Raw genomic sequence first — 17,149 nt, 5'->3', positions numbered from 1 at the left:
ACCGTTAGGGTTAGTTACCGTTAGGGTTAGTTACCGTTACGGTTAGTTACCGTTAGGGTTAGTTACCGTTAGGGTTAGTTACCGTTAGGGTTAGTTACCGTTGGGGTTAGTTACCGTTGGGGTTAGTTACCGTTAGGGTTAGTTACCGTTGGGGTTAGTTACCGTTGGGGTTAGTAACCGTTAGGGTTAGTAACCGTTAGGGTTAGTTACCGTTAGGGTTAGTAACCGTTAGGGTTAGTTACCGTTAGGGTTAGTAACCGTTAGGGTTAGTAACCGTTAGGGTTAGTTACCGTTAGGGTTAGTAACCGTTAGGGTTAGTAACCGTTAGGGTTTAGATGTTACATGTGTATGGATGTCAAGTCATTATAGCAGTGTTGTGTAGGGTTAGGGTTAGGGTTAGGGTTAGTAACCGTTAGGGTTTAGATGTTACATGTGTATGGATGTCAAGTCATTATAGCAGTGTTGTGTAGGGTTAGGGTTAGGGTTAGGGTTAGTAACCGTTAGGGTTTAGATGTTACATGTGTATGGATGTCAAGTCATTATAGCAGTGTTGTGTAGGGTTAGGGTTAGGGTTAGGGTTAGTAACCGTTAGGGTTTAGATGTTACATGTGTATGGATGTCAAGTCATTATAGCAGTGTTGTGTAGGGTTAGGGTTAGGGTTAGGGTTAGTAACCGTTAGGGTTTAGATGTTACATGTGTATGGATGTCAAGTCATTATAGCAGTGTTGTGTTATGTTGTTGTTTCAGATTGTGAAATATGTTTCATGTCCATGAATTTAAAAAAATACTGAAAATAAAATTCCATGGAAAACAAGAATGCCACTGGACGCTAAAGCGCAAGCTAAAAACCAACAAATGAATGAGATAGTGAATGCAATAGAAAATCAACTGTGTTTTGTGAGACAAATTACACATCTGAATCTTTGGGAGAGCAGCTTGTGTGCTGCTATTCAAGTAGCATGGCTAAGTATCACCGTGGTGACAGATTGACAAATGTAATGTCCTTTACTTTTATGCATGTTTGTATTATGTTCACAGCTGCAGTATAATGAGCTGTATAATGTCATAATCTATCCGAAACAGGCCTTCTTTTCAAATGAATTATCTGCATTTTGCAGCGAATCCTAACTTTCACTTAAGTAACATTTTCACTTAGTCTCCCATTGACATCAATGCATGACTAAATGGAAGTTAGGATTTGCCCCTTTTTAAGGAAGCATTCATAGATATCAATATAACTCAACATCCTCTTACTCTCTATCTAGCAATAACTTCCAGCTGGCATATGCTGTTAATCCAGTATGTATAACATCAATACACCTACATCTCCAAATAAAAGTTAGCATGTTAGTGAATAAACATTAGACAACATTAGTTCAAAACAACATAACAGCTACCTGTTACAAACCCCTCATGTTGTCTGTTATAACAGCTACCTGTTACAAACCCCTCATGTTGTCTGTTATAACAGCTACCTGTTACAAACCCCTCATGTTGTCTGTTATAACAGCTACCTGTTACAAACCCCTCATGTTGTCTGTTATAACAGCTACCTGTTACAAACCCCTCATGTTGTCTGTTATAACAGCTACCTGTTACAAACCCCTCATGTTGTCTGTTATAACAGCTACCTGTTACAAACCCTCATGTTGTCTGTTATAACAGCTACCTGTTACAAACCCCTCATGTTGTCTGTTATAACAGCTACCTGTTACAAACCCCTCATGTTGTCTGTTATAACAGCTACCTGTTACAAACCCTCATGTTGTCTGTTATAACAGCTACCTGTTACAAACCCCTCATGTTGTCTGTTATAACAGCTACCTGTTACAAACCCCTCATGTTGTCTGTTATAACAGCTACCTGTTACAAACCCCTCATGTTGTCTGTTATAACAGCTACCTGTTACAAACCCTCATGTTGTCTGTTATAACAGCTACCTGTTACAAACCCTCATGTTGTCTGTTATAACAGCTACCTGTTACAAACCCCTCATGTTGTCTGTTATAACAGCTACCTGTTACAAACCCTCATGTTGTCTGTTATAACAGCTACCTGTTACAAACCCCTCATGTTGTCTGTTATAACAGCTACCTGTTACAAACCCTCATGTTGTCTGTTATAACAGCTACCTGTTACAAACCCCTCATGTTGTCTGTTATAACAGCTACCTGTTACAAACCCCTCATGTTGTCTGTTATAACAGCTACCTGTTACAAACCCTCATGTTGTCTGTTATAACAGCTACCTGTTACAAACCCCTCATGTTGTCTGTTATAACAGCTACCTGTTACAAACCCCTCATGTTGTCTGTTATAACAGCTACCTGTTACAAACCCTCATGTTGTCTGTTATAACAGCTACCTGTTACAAACCCCTCATGTTGTCTGTTATAACAGCTACCTGTTACAAACCCCTCATGTTGTCTGTTATAACAGCTACCTGTTACAAACCCCTCATGTTGTCTGTTATAACAGCTACCTGTTACAAACCCCTCATGTTGTCTGTTATAACAGCTACCTGTTACAAACCCCTCATGTTGTCTGTTATAACAGCTACCTGTTACAAACCCTCATGTTGTCTGTTATAACAGCTACCTGTTACAAACCCCTCATGTTGTCTGTTATAACAGCTACCTGTTACAAACCCCTCATGTTGTCTGTTATAACAGCTACCTGTTACAAACCCCTCATGTTGTCTGTTATAACAGCTACCTGTTACAAACCCTCATGTTGTCTGTTATAACAGCTACCTGTTACAAACCCCTCATGTTGTCTGTTATAACAGCTACCTGTTACAAACCCCTCATGTTGTCTGTTATAACAGCTACCTGTTACAAACCCCTCATGTTGTCTGTTATAACAGCTACCTGTTACAAACCCCTCATGTTGTCTGTTATAACAGCTACCTGTTACAAACCCCTCACGTTGTCTGTTATAACAGCTACCTGTTACAAACCCCTCATGTTGTCTGTTATAACAGCTACCTGTTACAAACCCCTCATGTTGATGACATAAAAAATGGTAAATCCACTGTTACTGTCCAAACCAAGTCCCCACCATGCACTAGCCTGCTGTTCCATACAATACCAACCTCTAACATCAGCACACTATGTCTGACAAACACATTCTCCTGCTTTATTCATCTTATGAGACTGTTCTGGAAAGAAAACGACAGTCCGTTAGATTTTATTACATGTCAAATCTATATCTCCTCATCGATTGCAGCTGTTGATTGTGCAGCCTTCAGTGATTTTGAATCCCAGGCTCACAGGTTTTGGGTGAAATGGTCGTTTGACCAGCTGTGGATGAAATGAGTGGTAATGAGTGTTAAGGTACTTTAGTTAGCATACCTGTGTCTTTAACTCGGACTCATCTTCCTGGTCCGACTGGCAGCATGGGAAGCAGAGAGAGGGAATTTGATATCGAAACCGGAATACAACACACGTTATAGCTTACGAGAGGAATTATCAAATAACATCAGATATTGTTGAAATAGAAATGTGAAACCAAAAAAACGTAAGATTTCTACAAAAGGAGATGAGAGTTGAGGTGACTAGTGACTACCCATGTTACAAACCTCCGTGGCTGTCAGTTCACCATCAACACCAGCGTCAGTCAGTTCAGTCTGTTTAGTAGTAACACAACAGCACGAGGAGAAAGAGAACCGTGGCTGTTACGGTTGAGTATAGCATTTCCCCAGAGCTCATATTTACCTAAACATTAGCTATTAGGAAAAGTGGTTGAACAAAGTAGTGACAGTAAACTGTTTTCGGGGTAAAGAAAAGCTCAACAGGAAATGCATTAAAACATATTCAGATGACCTATGTCAACATAATATCATTAAACTACATTACAGATGACTCCACCAGCTTGAGGTCACTCTCCCACCATATAAATGTTCATCACCAATGTAATTAACGTCAGTAGTTTGACCTCTGGATTCTACTAAGAACCCTTATCCTAGGTAACTAGTAAGTACAGACATTACATCTGTCAAAGTTCATTCAGGTTAAGCTCCTTGTCATCAATTTGTTCACTAAAAAAAGCCATTTTTATTTCTACATTTCAAATAGTCTGACCCTGCCTTTCGCTGAGTGTTCTGACACTGATCTGAACTTGCCGCTCTGCCAGAGTATTGAAGGTTCAGGTCAGTTCTCCATTCGTGACTTATCAGGGACCTGCCTACCTGATAGAGAGAGTGGCAGAGCGTGAAAGCACAGGGCGGCATCCCCAGACAATGAGATTTGTGCTACTTCGCTACCCTAGAAGGAGAAAGGCCATCTGGCTCTAGTCTGTCTGACAGAATAACTCTGGCTGGCGCTAGCTACTTTCTACTCTTGGCTCCGGCAATAAACAGCTGTCAAATTTCAGAGTGGAATCTGGGTAATCAGAGGAATGTATTATAGAATGCTCTCAGGGGTGGGCAAAGGACCGAGATATTTGATTGGGTGTGGAGAACTATACCTTGGTGTCGTGTCGAATGGGAGAGGTTGGACTTGGTAGAGAGATCTCGGTGGCTTTCGTGGTCTCATCCTCCTCCACCTCCACCTCTACTTCCACCTCTACTTCCACCTCTACTTCCACCTCTACCTCCACCTTTACTTCCACCTCTTCCTCTGCCTTCCTCTCCTCCACCCTTTTCTCCGGTGTCACGGTGGTGATGAGGTCGCTCATGGCGATGCCCTTCGCCCTTCCGTATAGGTCCGAGCCCATCTCTGAAGCATGCACATAGACGCACATGCACGCACACGCACGGACACAAGCACGCACATACCCACACACACATACACACACAGATCATTTTCCATTTAGGGAATTGTCATTTTCCTTTAACGGAGGCAATATTGCAGGTCAGCGGGTTGGAGAGGTAATGCTAATGAGCTACAGTCTGTATCCGCATAGTCATCACAGCCATTGACTCAGGAGATACAGGAGATATTAAATCCCATTCTTGTTGATAATAACAAATAATAATATATTATCAACATCAGAGCTTTTCTATCAGATATGATCTGTAATTAAAGCAATATTCTGAAATCATTGTGTGGTTTGAAATGACAAAGCTTGCCCTGAGCATTTCATATACAAAAGTATGTGGACACCACCACAGCATACAATGACATTCTAGACAATTATGTGCTTCCAACTTTGTGGCAACAGTTTGGAGAAGGCCCTTTCCTGTTTCAAGATGACAATTCCCCGCGCACCAAGCGAGGTCCATACAGAAATGGTTTGTCGAGATCGGTGTGGAAGAATTTGACTGGCCTGCACAGAGCCCTGACCTCAACCTCATCAAACACCTTTGAGATAAATTGGAACGCCAACTGCTAGCCATGTCTAATCGCCCCAACATCAATTGCCGACCTCACTAATGCTCTTGTGGCTGAATGGAAGCAAGTCCCTGCAGCAATGTTCCAACATCTAGTGGAAAGCCTTCCGAGAGAAGTGGCGGCTGTTATAGCAGCAAAGGGGGACCAACTCCATATTAATGCCCATGATTTTGGAATGAGATGTTTGATGAGCAGGTGTCCACATATTTTAGTCTTATATAGATCATGTAGTGTAGCTGCTCATAGAATCTTATCAGCAGTATGATATTATACAACAATATCATCAAGAGTTTCAGGTAAAACAGTAAGCAACTAGTGAAATACCAGGGTCCACATTTAGGAGGAGAAAAGGGGTTTTCTGATTTGCTATCAGTTTCCATGCAGAGGTTTTTCTAATTGGTTGACAACTCTCATCATAAATGCTCGCTATTTACATCTTCTTGGACTGGAATGCTAAATCCCTGATAACCTGTCATGTTTAAGCTCCTCGATACGCAGGCCTTACAAACATTCTTTAACTTACCGCAGCTTTGGAATTTTCCCCATTGACTGGAATTCAAAGGCTCAAACTACTTGTTAAAGGCTCCTTTCACACACTGAAATATCAATAAAAAACCTACTGCATCAGGGTGACTCGTTGTCAGGAAATCCAAAGGTATTGGATGTGCTGTTAACTGACACATAAAACGATGCTCCGTCGTTGCTATGAGTCAGTTACAGATGAGAGAATGGACGGCATCCCTGTTGTGGACCCAAACACAGCAAGCAAGCTGTATTCTATCATTCAGCCAAGAAAAACACATATCCTAACCAATATTAACTGTATCTAGGTTAACTTGTACCATCTCCCTACATCTGTGAAGGCACAGAATGCACTCTGACTCCATGTTACGAGCTGGGAGAAAAAGTGAGTAAATGTCAAGTCTCCTTATAGATACGGGCCACATTAACCAATAGCGGCCAAGCTAACACAACAAGGCGTTTTTTGTTTCCTCCATATTTTTTTGAAACAAACAACTGCAAGTGAACAGCTGTGAAGCGAAGGCCATGGTGCATTCACATGCTAGGCAGGGAGCTCCCCCAATCAGCACGGGAACATGCAAGCCTGGTCAGCACTGAGGGGGGAGTCTCTAAAAAGGGCCCAAAATACAAAACAAAATGGCCCTCGTCAAAAATAGGAAAAGGGAAGAAGCATTAATGTGATAATTAACTAGCAGGCATAGCTAGCAGGGGCTACATCTACTGTTAGCATGTACAGAGACACACAGTGCATGATATCTACCTGTTGGTTTAGCGACGTTAAAACTAGCAGTTGGTTCAATTCTCGGGGATACAGACTGGGGGGTATTCCTTTTGGGTGAACTCCTTTTGGGTGAACTCCTTTTGGGTGAACTCCTTTTGGGTGAACTCCTTTCGGGTGAACTCCTATTGGGTGAACTCCTATTGGGTGAACTCCTTTTGGGTGAACTCCTTTTGGGTGAACTCCTTTTGGGTGAACTCCTTGTGGGTGAACTCCTATTGGGTGAACTCCTATTGGGTGAACTCCTATTGGGTGAACTCCTATTGGGTGAACTCCTTTTGGGTGAACTCCTTTTGGGTGTACTCTGCGGAGCTGAGGAGGATTGCATAGAAATTCAATATTAACATGATGATGTAATACTATTCAAATCTGAGCATTAGGGAGTCAGCTGAGCACTTGAGAGAATATTGTTGGTTTATATTATAATTCTGTAGAGATATTGACTATAGATTTGAATACATGAATGTTAAAGGATGTGTAAGTTGTGTCTGATTCACAGTGTTATGTAAAGCCTCAGACTAAGAGATGGAGTTGAGTCTTACAGTGCTAGAGGATGGATACACTTTCGGATGGGAGGAGAACCAACCGTCAGACACTGATCTGGCTCCCATCAATGAGGAGTTGAGACAGAAATATCAATGTTGCCTTTTCGGTCCAATGATAATGTCGAGTCTGAATCTAATACAGGCCCGAGGAGGCTCATATTAAATTGGCATCACACCCAATTGGCAGAGTCTCTCTGCCACATCAGTTAGCTAGTGAAATTCCGCCAAAAGAGCTCGTCACTCCGAGATGAGACATCAGCTGGGGACGCCAGCTACAACAACATTTACATTCAAATGGACCGGTTTTCATCCACAGATCTGATACGATAGTGACGACCCACGCCGGCAATCAAGACAAAGACAGCTGGCTCACAGAGCTCTGGAAGGGGCATGAATAAAATTAAAAAACAAATTCTCCAATTAATCAGTGAACGGGGCCGAACAGGGGAGAACTGGGGGTTACATGGGAGAACAGAGAGAATGGGGAGAACAGGAGAGAACAGGGGAGAACAGGAGAGAACAGGGGAGAACAGGAGAGAACAGGGAGAACTGGGGGTTACAGGGGAGAACAGAGAGAATGGGGAGAACAGGAGAGAACAGGGGAGAACTGGGGGTTACAGGGGAGAACAGAGAGAATGGGGAGAACAGGAGAGAACAGGGGAGAACAGGAGAGAACAGGGGAGAACAGGAGAGAACAGGGGAGAACAGGGGGTTACATGGGAGAACATAGAGAATGGGGAGAACAGGGGAGAACAGGAGAGAACAGGGGAGAACAGGGGGTTATAGGGGAGAACAGAGATAATGGGGAGAACAGGAGAGAACAGGGGAGAACAGGGGAGAACAGGAGAGAACAGGGGAGAACAGGAGAGAACAGGGGAGAACAGGGGTTATAGGGGAGAACAGAGATAATGGGGAGAACAGGAGAGAACAGGGGAGAACAGGAGAGAACAGGGGAGAACAGGAGAGAACAGGGGAGAACAGGGGGTTACATGGGAGAACAGGAGAGAACAGGGGAGAACAGGAGAGAACAGGGGAGAACAGGAGAGAACAGGGGACAGGGGAGATGGTGGTGTGGGGGCTGTGCTTTGGCAAAGTGGGTGGGGTTATATCCTTCCTGTTTGGCCCTGTCCGGGGGTGTCCTCGGATGGGGCCACAGTGTCTCCTGTCCCCTCCTGTCTCAGCCTCCAGTATTTATGCTGCAGTAGTTTGTGTCGGGGGGCTAGGGTCAGTTTGTTATATCTGGAGTACTTCTCCTGTCCTATTCGGTGTCCTGCGTGAATCTAAGTGTGCGTTCTCTAATTCTCTCCTTCTTGTTTTCTCTCTCTCGGAGGACCTGAGCCCTAGGACCATGCCCCAGGACTACCTGACATGATGACTCCTTGCTGTCCCCAGTCCACCTGGCCATGCTGCTGCTCCAGTTTCAACTGTTCTGCCTTACTATTATTCGACCATGCTGGTCATTTATGAACATTTGAACATCTTGGCCATGTTATGTTATAATCTCCACCCGGCACAGCCAGAAGAGGACGGGCCACCCCACATATGCTCTCTCTAATTCTCTCTTTCTTTCTCTCTCTCGGAGGACCTGAGCCCTAGGACCGTGCCCCAGGACTACCTGACATGATGACTCCTTGTGTCCCCGGTCCACCTGACTGTGCTGCTGCTCCAGTTTAAACTGTTCTGCCTTGTTATTATTCGACCATGCTGGTCATTTATGAACATTTGAACATCTTGGCCATGTTCTGTTATAATCTCCACCCGGCACAGCCAGAAGAGGACTGGCTACCCCACATAGCCTGGTTCCTCTCTAGGTTTCTTCCTAGGTTTTGGCCTTTCTAGGGAGTTTTTCCTAGCCACCGTGCTTCTACACCTGCATTGCTTGCTGTTTGGGGTTTTAGGCTGGGTTTCTGTACAGCACTTTGAGATATCAGCTGATGTACGAAGGGCTATATAAATAAATTTGATTTGGTTTGATTTGATTTGAGAACAGGGGGTTATAGGGGAGAACAGAGAGAATGGGGAGAACAGGAGAGAACAGGGGAGAACAGGAGAGAACAGGGGAGAACAGGGGGTTATAGGGGAGAACAGAGACAATGGGGAGAACAGGAGAGAACAGGGGAGAACAGCAGAGAACAGGGGAGAACAGGGGGTTATAGGGGAGAACAGGAGAGAACAGGGGGTTACATGGGAGAACAGGAGAGAACAGGGGGTTACATGGGAGAACAGGGGGTTATAGGGGAGAACAGAGAGAATGGGGAGAACAGGGGAGAACAGGGGAGAACAGGGGGTTATAGGGGAGAACAGAGACAATGGGGAGAACAGGAGAGAACAGAAGAGAACAGGGGGTTACATGGGAGAACAGGGGGAATGGGGAGAACAGAGAGAACAGGGGAGAACAGGAGAGAACAGGGTGTTACAGGAGAGAATAGGGGAGAACAGGGGGTTATAGGGGAGAACAGAGAGAATGGGGGAGAACAGGGGGTTGGTTACATGGGAGAACAGGGCTTTACATGGGCGAATAGGGAGAATGGGGGAGAACAGGGGGTTACAGGGGAGAACAGGGAGAATGGGGGAGAACGGGGTTACAGGGGAGAACAGGGAGAATGGGGGAGAACAAGGGGTTACATGAGAGAACAGGGGAGAACAGGGAGAACGGGGAGAACAGGGAGAATGGGGAGAACAGGGAGAATGGGGAGAACAGGGGAGAACGGGTGAGAACAGGGGAGAACGGGTGAAAACAGGGGAGAACGGGTGAGAACAGGGGAGAACGGGTGAAAACAGGGGAGAACGGGTGAAAACAGGGGAGAACGGGTGAGAACAGGGGAGAACGGGTGAGAACAGGGGAGAACGGGTGAAAACAGGGGAGAACGGGTGAGAACAGGGGAGAACGGGTGAAAACAGGGGAGAACGGGTGAGAACAGGGGAGAACGGGTGAAAACAGGGGAGAACGGGTGAGAACAGGGGAGAACGGGTGAGAACAGGGGAGAACGGGTGAAAACAGGGGAGAACGGGTGAAAACAGGGGAGAACGGGTGAAAACAGGGGAGAACGGGTGAAAACAGGGGAGAACGGGTGAGAACAGGGGAGAACGGGTGAGAACAAAAGCAGAGGGTGCGTTGCCGAGCGAAGATGTCAAAATAACACAATGTGGGCGTCTGATAAATTCCTGTGGCGAGTATCCATTCCCTCTTCGTACACAGCCGCTGTCACTATGAGCCATCTAACTGCGGCTACCTCTGTGAGCTGTCCTGAAAAATAAAGGACATTACCCATGGTCTGGGACTGGTTGATAAAGACAGGGAGAGGGGGACAGCCCTGGGTACTTTGAGGGGATGAAAAGGCGAAGTGAGTGCAGAGGATAAAACAATGGCTACAAGCTGTAATGTGTCTGAGCGACATACTGAGGCTTTAGCGACTTCACAGCACGGCTGCTTAGGGAGGTTCACGCTTTCATGTAGACTGGGAAACGGTGACGCTATCAAGCAAACGGCCACATTCAAGACAAACGGTGAACAAAATGGCTCTGTGGAGAATATGAAGTTGCATTGTTCTAGGGAATTTCAAGGGAAAGTATACAAAATACCAATTCCCTATTCACGTCAGTGACACTTGTCAGCCAATGACAGGTCTGGAAGGACCTGAGTCAATGTCAATGGTTGTGAAGACCAAATCAAGTGTGATTGATTGACAGATGTCACAAGGTGTGCAGTAGTATGGCCATTATGACAGATGGGTTCATTGATTGATTGGTGCCTGAGCTGTATGGTCAAATGTACTGTCCTGTTGACACCCTATCAGCTGAATTCAACAGCTTAAGAGATAGTAACTTCAAAATAGTCTGGACATAGAGACAGAGGGGGACAAGGACAACATGATTTTCTTGTTCATTTAAGTTGAGTCGTTTTTGGTTGATGTCCTGTACCTAGCTTTATGGTGGCGCACTCGATGCTTTCAGGCTAACTTTCCCAACACAAACTCTATGGGAAGAAATGTGACACAATCCTCTTTCATTCCTAAGAGAAATGTTGATGGAACTACGAACCTCCGTCCAGGCTGCGCGACATGATGTAGCGCTTGCTGGTGGAGCGCTCGAAGCGGGGCGCCGGACGGACGATCTGGGAGCTGGCTCGTCGCGTCTGGGCCTGGGTTCTCCCACTGTATCGGAACTTAGAGCCCAGATTTAGGAACTTCTTGGGGGGAGTTTCTGGAGACACCAACCTAGAGGACAGGGAGGAATGGTGAGGTCAGGAGAACAAGGAGGAGGTCAAGAAAGCCACACTATTACAGCAGGGATAGGAAAATTATCCTGGAGGGAAGCAGGGCATGCAGGCTTTTACTCCAACCCAGCGTGAAGATAATCAAGACAATATACAATAGCTATAAATTTACTTTCAAAACCCTCCAGTGAAATGGCAGATGTCTACACGTTGAGGTGATGGCCCAGGTCTCACCTGAAAAAGGTGTGGTGCTCCACGCAGACTTTCCATAGTCTCTTGGCCGCCCGATGGTTGGGGAGCTTGAACCCGATGGTGCTTTCAAACTGCTCAAACTGACGGAAAAACGTACAGAAAACACACACACGGCATTCTATGTGATGTCATTCTATGTGATGTCATTCTATGTGATGTCATTCTATGTGATGTCATTCTATGTGATGTCATTCTATGTGATGTCATTCTATGTGATGTCATTCTATGCAATGCCATTCTATGTGATGTCATTCTATGCAATGCCATTCTATGTGATGCCATTCTATGTGATGTCATTCTATGTGATGTCATTCTATGTGATGTCATTCTATGTGATGTCATTCTATGCAATGCCATTCTATGTGATGTCATTCTATGCAATGCCATTCTATGTGATGCCATTCTATGTGATGTCATTCTATGTGATGCCATTCTACATACATGAAACAGGATAGGGACACTTCCTTCATGTGAGGTGCTTTCATGTTAGGAGGGCCATGCTGACATGCTTACCTCTCCGGGGCGTATTTTGATGTAGAAATTATTCCTTTTATAGGAAATCTTGAGGACCTTGGGCCAGGCGAACCTGTTGATGCGCAGGCGGTCACGGTAGATCAGAAGACCGCTAGAGCACACGCCCAACATGATCTCAACACCCTCAGAATCCTGGGAAGGACCGTCAGGAACACACACCATGGTCAACAACTTGACACTACTCAAACTACACTATCTATTTGATTCTTTATTGCAAAATTCCTGAAACATCTGCAAACTGGTATAAAAAAAAACAGGGAACTTTGTGAAAGTTTCTGTAATGTTGCAACTCAAACTAGTTTCACATTGAGGTAGCCTGGGTGTCAGTCAGTTTGGGCTTGACTCAACGCACTTTTTGGATGTTGTCCTCAGTTTACTGTGGGCAGGGCTCGTCAACTCCATGCCTAAAGGGCCAAAGTCCTGCTTTTCTTGACTACCTAGTAGCTCATTGAATGATGAATGTTACTAATTGACCCAGAGAGTCCAGATGTGTTTCGGCCCTCCAGGCCTGGTGTTAAACGGTCCTGTTCTACAGTATGTCCACTCTTTACTAGACTCTTATACCAAGTGGAAATAAGAGAGCATCCTCTTTTATTTCTTATTTCTCGTGTTTTTTATTAGTGTTTTTTAATATACTTTTAAAAAATATTGTTGGGTAGGGCTTGGAAGTTCAGCATTTAACTGTACTTGTGCATGTGACAAATAAAATGTGTACATGATAACAGGAAAGTAGTTGACTAATGCCAAAACAAACTGAAAACCAGGCAAAAAAAGGTTTCTTGATTGTAAAAAAAAAAATATTGGTTCACAATATCCAGACACCACCACTTTCTCCTACAAGATAGACGGCCTAGGACAACTGGCGATACAGCAAGCCAATTACAAAGCATTTCTCAATGACGGATTCAAATTAGCTTTGTAATTTAAATAAAATGAAATCATCATGAGAGCTGTTGTAATGTCGACGGACATATTTCACCGAAACCAAGAACTCAAGAGACAAGAAATTGACTTACATTAACAGAAAACAATTATTTATCCTAAAACTATCTATTTTCACAACTCCCACTTTCACTAGTGATATATCTGGCTTTATAGCCAGGAGCAGGTCTTGGGCTCTTTCTCAATTGCCTAAAAATTCTGTCCTCTCCTCTTCTCCTTCATTGCACTGACCTGAAAGAAGTGACCAGGTGAAAGAAGTGACCAGGTGAAAGAAGTGACCAGGTGAAAGAGGTGACCAGGTGAAAGAAGTGACCAGGTGAAAGAAGTGACCAGGTGAAAGAAGTGACCAGGTGAAAGAAGTGACCAGGTGAAAGAAGCAACCAGGTGAAAGAAGTGACCAGGTGAAAGAAGTGACCAGGTGAAAGAAGTGACCAGGTGAAAGAAGTGACCAGGTGAAAGAAGTGACCAGGTGAAAGAAGTGACCAGGTGAAAGAAGTGACCAGGTGAAAGAACCGACCAGGTGAAAGAAGTGACCAGGTGAAAGAAGTGACCAGGTGAAAGAAGTGACCAGGTGAAAGAACCGACCAGGTGAAAGAAGTAACCAGGTGAAAGAAGTGACCAGGTGAAAGAAGTGACCAGGTGAAAGAAGTGACCAGGTGAAAGAAGTGACCAGGTGAAAGAACCGACCAGGTGAAAGAAGTAACCAGGTGAAAGAACCGACCAGGTGAAAGAAGTGACCAGGTGAAAGCCAGTCTAATGATGATCTTCCACCATCTTGTTTTTACCTGTCACGTTCCAATCAGTGCAGATGAAGTTAAGGAGACGAGGGGAGCACAGATTTTGAAGAGAATTTAAAGAGCACACTGATGTACTTGTCTTAGCTATGTAAATGTGTACTGAACAAAAATGTAAATGCAACATGCAACAATTTTAAAAGATTTTAATGAGTTACAGTTCATAGAAGGAAATCAGTCAACTGAAATTCATTAGGCCCTAATCTATACATTCCACATGACTGGGCAGGGAGCAGCCATGTGTGGGCCTGTGAGGGCATAGGCCCACCCACTTTAGAGCCAGCCCCAGCCAGTCAGAATGACCCACCCCCATCCCCCGCACACACAGATATTTTAATGAACATTAAAATATCTGGCAACAGCTCTGTTGGACATTCCTGCAGTCAGCATGCCAATTGCACACTCCCCCAAAACGTGAATCATCTGTTGCATTGTGTTGTGTGACAAAACTGCACATTTTATATTTGTCCCCAAGCACAAGGTGAACCTGTGTAATGATCATTCTGTTTAGTTTCACTTTGTGATATGCCACATCTGTCAGGTGGATGGATTATCTTGGCAAAGGAGAAATGGGGATGTAACAGGGATGTAAACACATTTGTGCACAACATTGCGTAGCGTTTATATTTTTGTTCAGTTTAGTTTAGGGTAGTAAACGAGCAACACTCAGGTATGTTCAGCTGTGTTGCACTACGAACTGTGTTCCAGTTTCATAGATGCTGAAGGTCTACAATGCAGCAGGAAGCATTTTGTCTAAACTTTCATTCGCACAACGCAATATGATGGCATTGCAAGGCCAGTGAATGTAATGGTGATGGAGGAGTCTATCACTCATGAGGCAAAGCATATGACTGTAGTGACATCTACTCTGGTCTAAAATCTAATGCCATGTTCCAATTTTCACACGAGCATACCACCTGAAATGCATTCCTGATTGCTTCATTCAAGTGGCATGTTAGTGTGGATATTGGAAAGTAGCCTATGTGGGGCTAAGGTGGCAGATACAAGTCACATGACATCACGATGATGAGGCCTTCCCCAAAAGGTCTTGAAGTCTGCAGATCAACACAGTCGTGGTGTCACAGAGCAGATGGGGGGACAGAGGGGGTCCACAACTCCCTGTGAGTGGGATATATATGCACTGGGGCTATGAAGGGTGGGGGGGGGGTGATGTCCTATACCTCACAACAGCCACCTAAGAGACTACAACTACAGGCATCCACAATGTCAACTCGAAACTGTGGTGAGCCAACCCCACACAGCTCCAAACAATGGATTCTAACAGGACATGCACGAAGACAGGGGTTTTCAGACAGGGACACATGTAACATACATGTGACTCTACATACACACAAACAAAATGCAAGCCTTACCTCGCCCTTAGCTGGAGACAAGCACTCAAACAGGCTTCCTACCAACTAGAACATTCAGTAAGAATTAGAAAACACAATCATAGGCTGTTCTGACCAGAGGGAAGGTTTCCATGCTATCAGTATGATCTCTTATTTGGTTATTAACGCAAATCTGAAGTGAAATAGCTGCATGTCATTATTTCATTATTATTATATTTCAAGACAAAACAATATGCTTACTCTATTACACATTTGGTGTGAGGAGGTGAATGGTTTTTCCATCATTGCGTTGATTCACATGAGGTCAGATGATATAACCCAACCAATCGTTGGGTCAGGCTATATATACATGGCTGGCAATGGAATTGTATTATTATTTTGTGGCATCCAATTGGTAGTTACAGTCTTGTTTCATCGCTGCAACTCCCGTACGGACTTGGGACAGGCGAAGGTCGAGAGCCATGCGTCCTCCGAAACACAACCCAACCAAGCCGCGCTGCTTCTTGACACAATGCTCACTTAACCCGGAAGCCAGTCACATCAATGTGTCATAGGAAACACTGTGCACCTGACGACCGTGTCAGCGTGCATTACGCCCGGCCCGCCACAGGAGTCACTGGTGCATTATGGGAAAAGACATCCATGCCGGCCAAACCCTCCCCTAACCCGGACGACGTTGGGCCAATTGTGCGCCGCCCCACGGGTCCCGTGGGGCCATTTCCATCCAAATCTACATTATTTTATCTAACAGGGCCATTTCCATCCAAATCTATGATATTTTATCTAACAGGGCCATTTCCATTCAAATCTATGATATTTTATCTAACAGGGCCATTTCCATCCAAATCTATGATATTTTATCTGACTGGGCCATTTCCATTCAAATCTATGATATTTTATCTAACAGGGCCATTTCCATTCAAATCTATGATATTTTATCTGACTGGGCCATTTCCATTCAAATCTATGATATTTTATCTAACAGGGCCATTTCCATCCAAATCTATGATATTTTATCTGAACAGGATATTTTATCTGCCATTTCCATTCAATATTTTATCTATTTTTCAAATTGTTATTTTATCTGACTGGGCCATTTCCATTCAAATTTCTAAATGTTATTTTATCTAACAGGGCCATTTCCATTCAAATCTATGTTATTGTATCTGACTGGGCCATTTCCATTCAAATCTATGTTATTTTATCTAACAGGGCCATTTCCATTCAAATCTATGATATTTTATCTGACTGGGCCATTTCCATCCAAATCTATGTTATTTGAATTGACTGTGCCATATGCATTCAAATCTATGTCAGCGAATTGGGCCAGAGTTTTTGATTTACTTGGTTACTTAGATTTGGGTAGTTAGTCCTAAAATGTGATCCCCAGCTGACATTGCAAACAACAGAAACAAACAACATAGTTACAAAGGAACAATATTCAACACAAAACAGACATTAGCGAGTAATAGGTAGACCATGTATAGCGTACACACCTCTGATAGGCTAAATTCAGAACATGTATAGAGAACACACCTCTGATAGGCTAAATTCAGACCATGTATAGTGAACACACCTCTGATAGGATAAATTCAGAACATGTATAGAGAACACACCTCTGATAGGATAAATTCAGAACATGTATAGAGAACACACCTCTGATAGGATAAATTCAGAACATGTATAGAGAACACACCTCTGATAGGATAAATTCAGACCATATATAGAGAACACACCTCTGATAGGATAAATTCAGACCATGTATAGTGAACACACCTCTGATATGCTAAATTCAGACCATGTATAGTGAACACACCTCTGATATGCTAAATTCAGACCATGTATAGCGAACACACCTCTGATATGCTAAATTCAGACCAT

General features: G+C 44.0%; 1 protein-coding gene across 50 annotated transcripts in view; it reads right to left on the bottom strand.

Moving 5' to 3' along the window:
• Positions 1-1,408: 1,408 nt before the first annotated feature.
• The window catches only part of LOC118361777 (band 4.1-like protein 3), a 50,633-nt gene continuing 34,892 nt past the window's right edge, over positions 1,409-17,149 (bottom strand). Inside the window, exons 9-18 of one of the 50 annotated variants that reach the window (XM_052483837.1) lie at positions 12,160-12,312; positions 11,629-11,726; positions 11,220-11,395; positions 6,616-6,945; positions 4,468-4,718; positions 3,581-3,628; positions 2,988-3,389; positions 2,057-2,909; positions 1,942-2,018; positions 1,410-1,554 (exon numbers count right to left, since the gene is read on the bottom strand). In XM_052483837.1, coding sequence (XP_052339797.1) covers positions 3,345-3,389; positions 3,581-3,628; positions 4,468-4,718; positions 6,616-6,945; positions 11,220-11,395; positions 11,629-11,726; positions 12,160-12,312 — 1,101 coding nt within the window. In that variant the 3' untranslated portion in view covers positions 1,410-1,554; positions 1,942-2,018; positions 2,057-2,909; positions 2,988-3,344. The other 49 variants (XM_052483853.1, XM_052483855.1, XM_052483835.1 and 46 more) reach the window with 49 other exon arrangements.

Source organism: Oncorhynchus keta, chromosome 28 (assembly GCF_023373465.1).
Source record: "Oncorhynchus keta strain PuntledgeMale-10-30-2019 chromosome 28, Oket_V2, whole genome shotgun sequence".
In the NCBI taxonomy this organism is placed as follows: Eukaryota; Metazoa; Chordata; class Actinopteri; order Salmoniformes; family Salmonidae; genus Oncorhynchus; species Oncorhynchus keta.
Note: the sequence above shows the minus strand (reverse complement) of the source record. Positions and strands in the feature narration are given on the sequence as shown.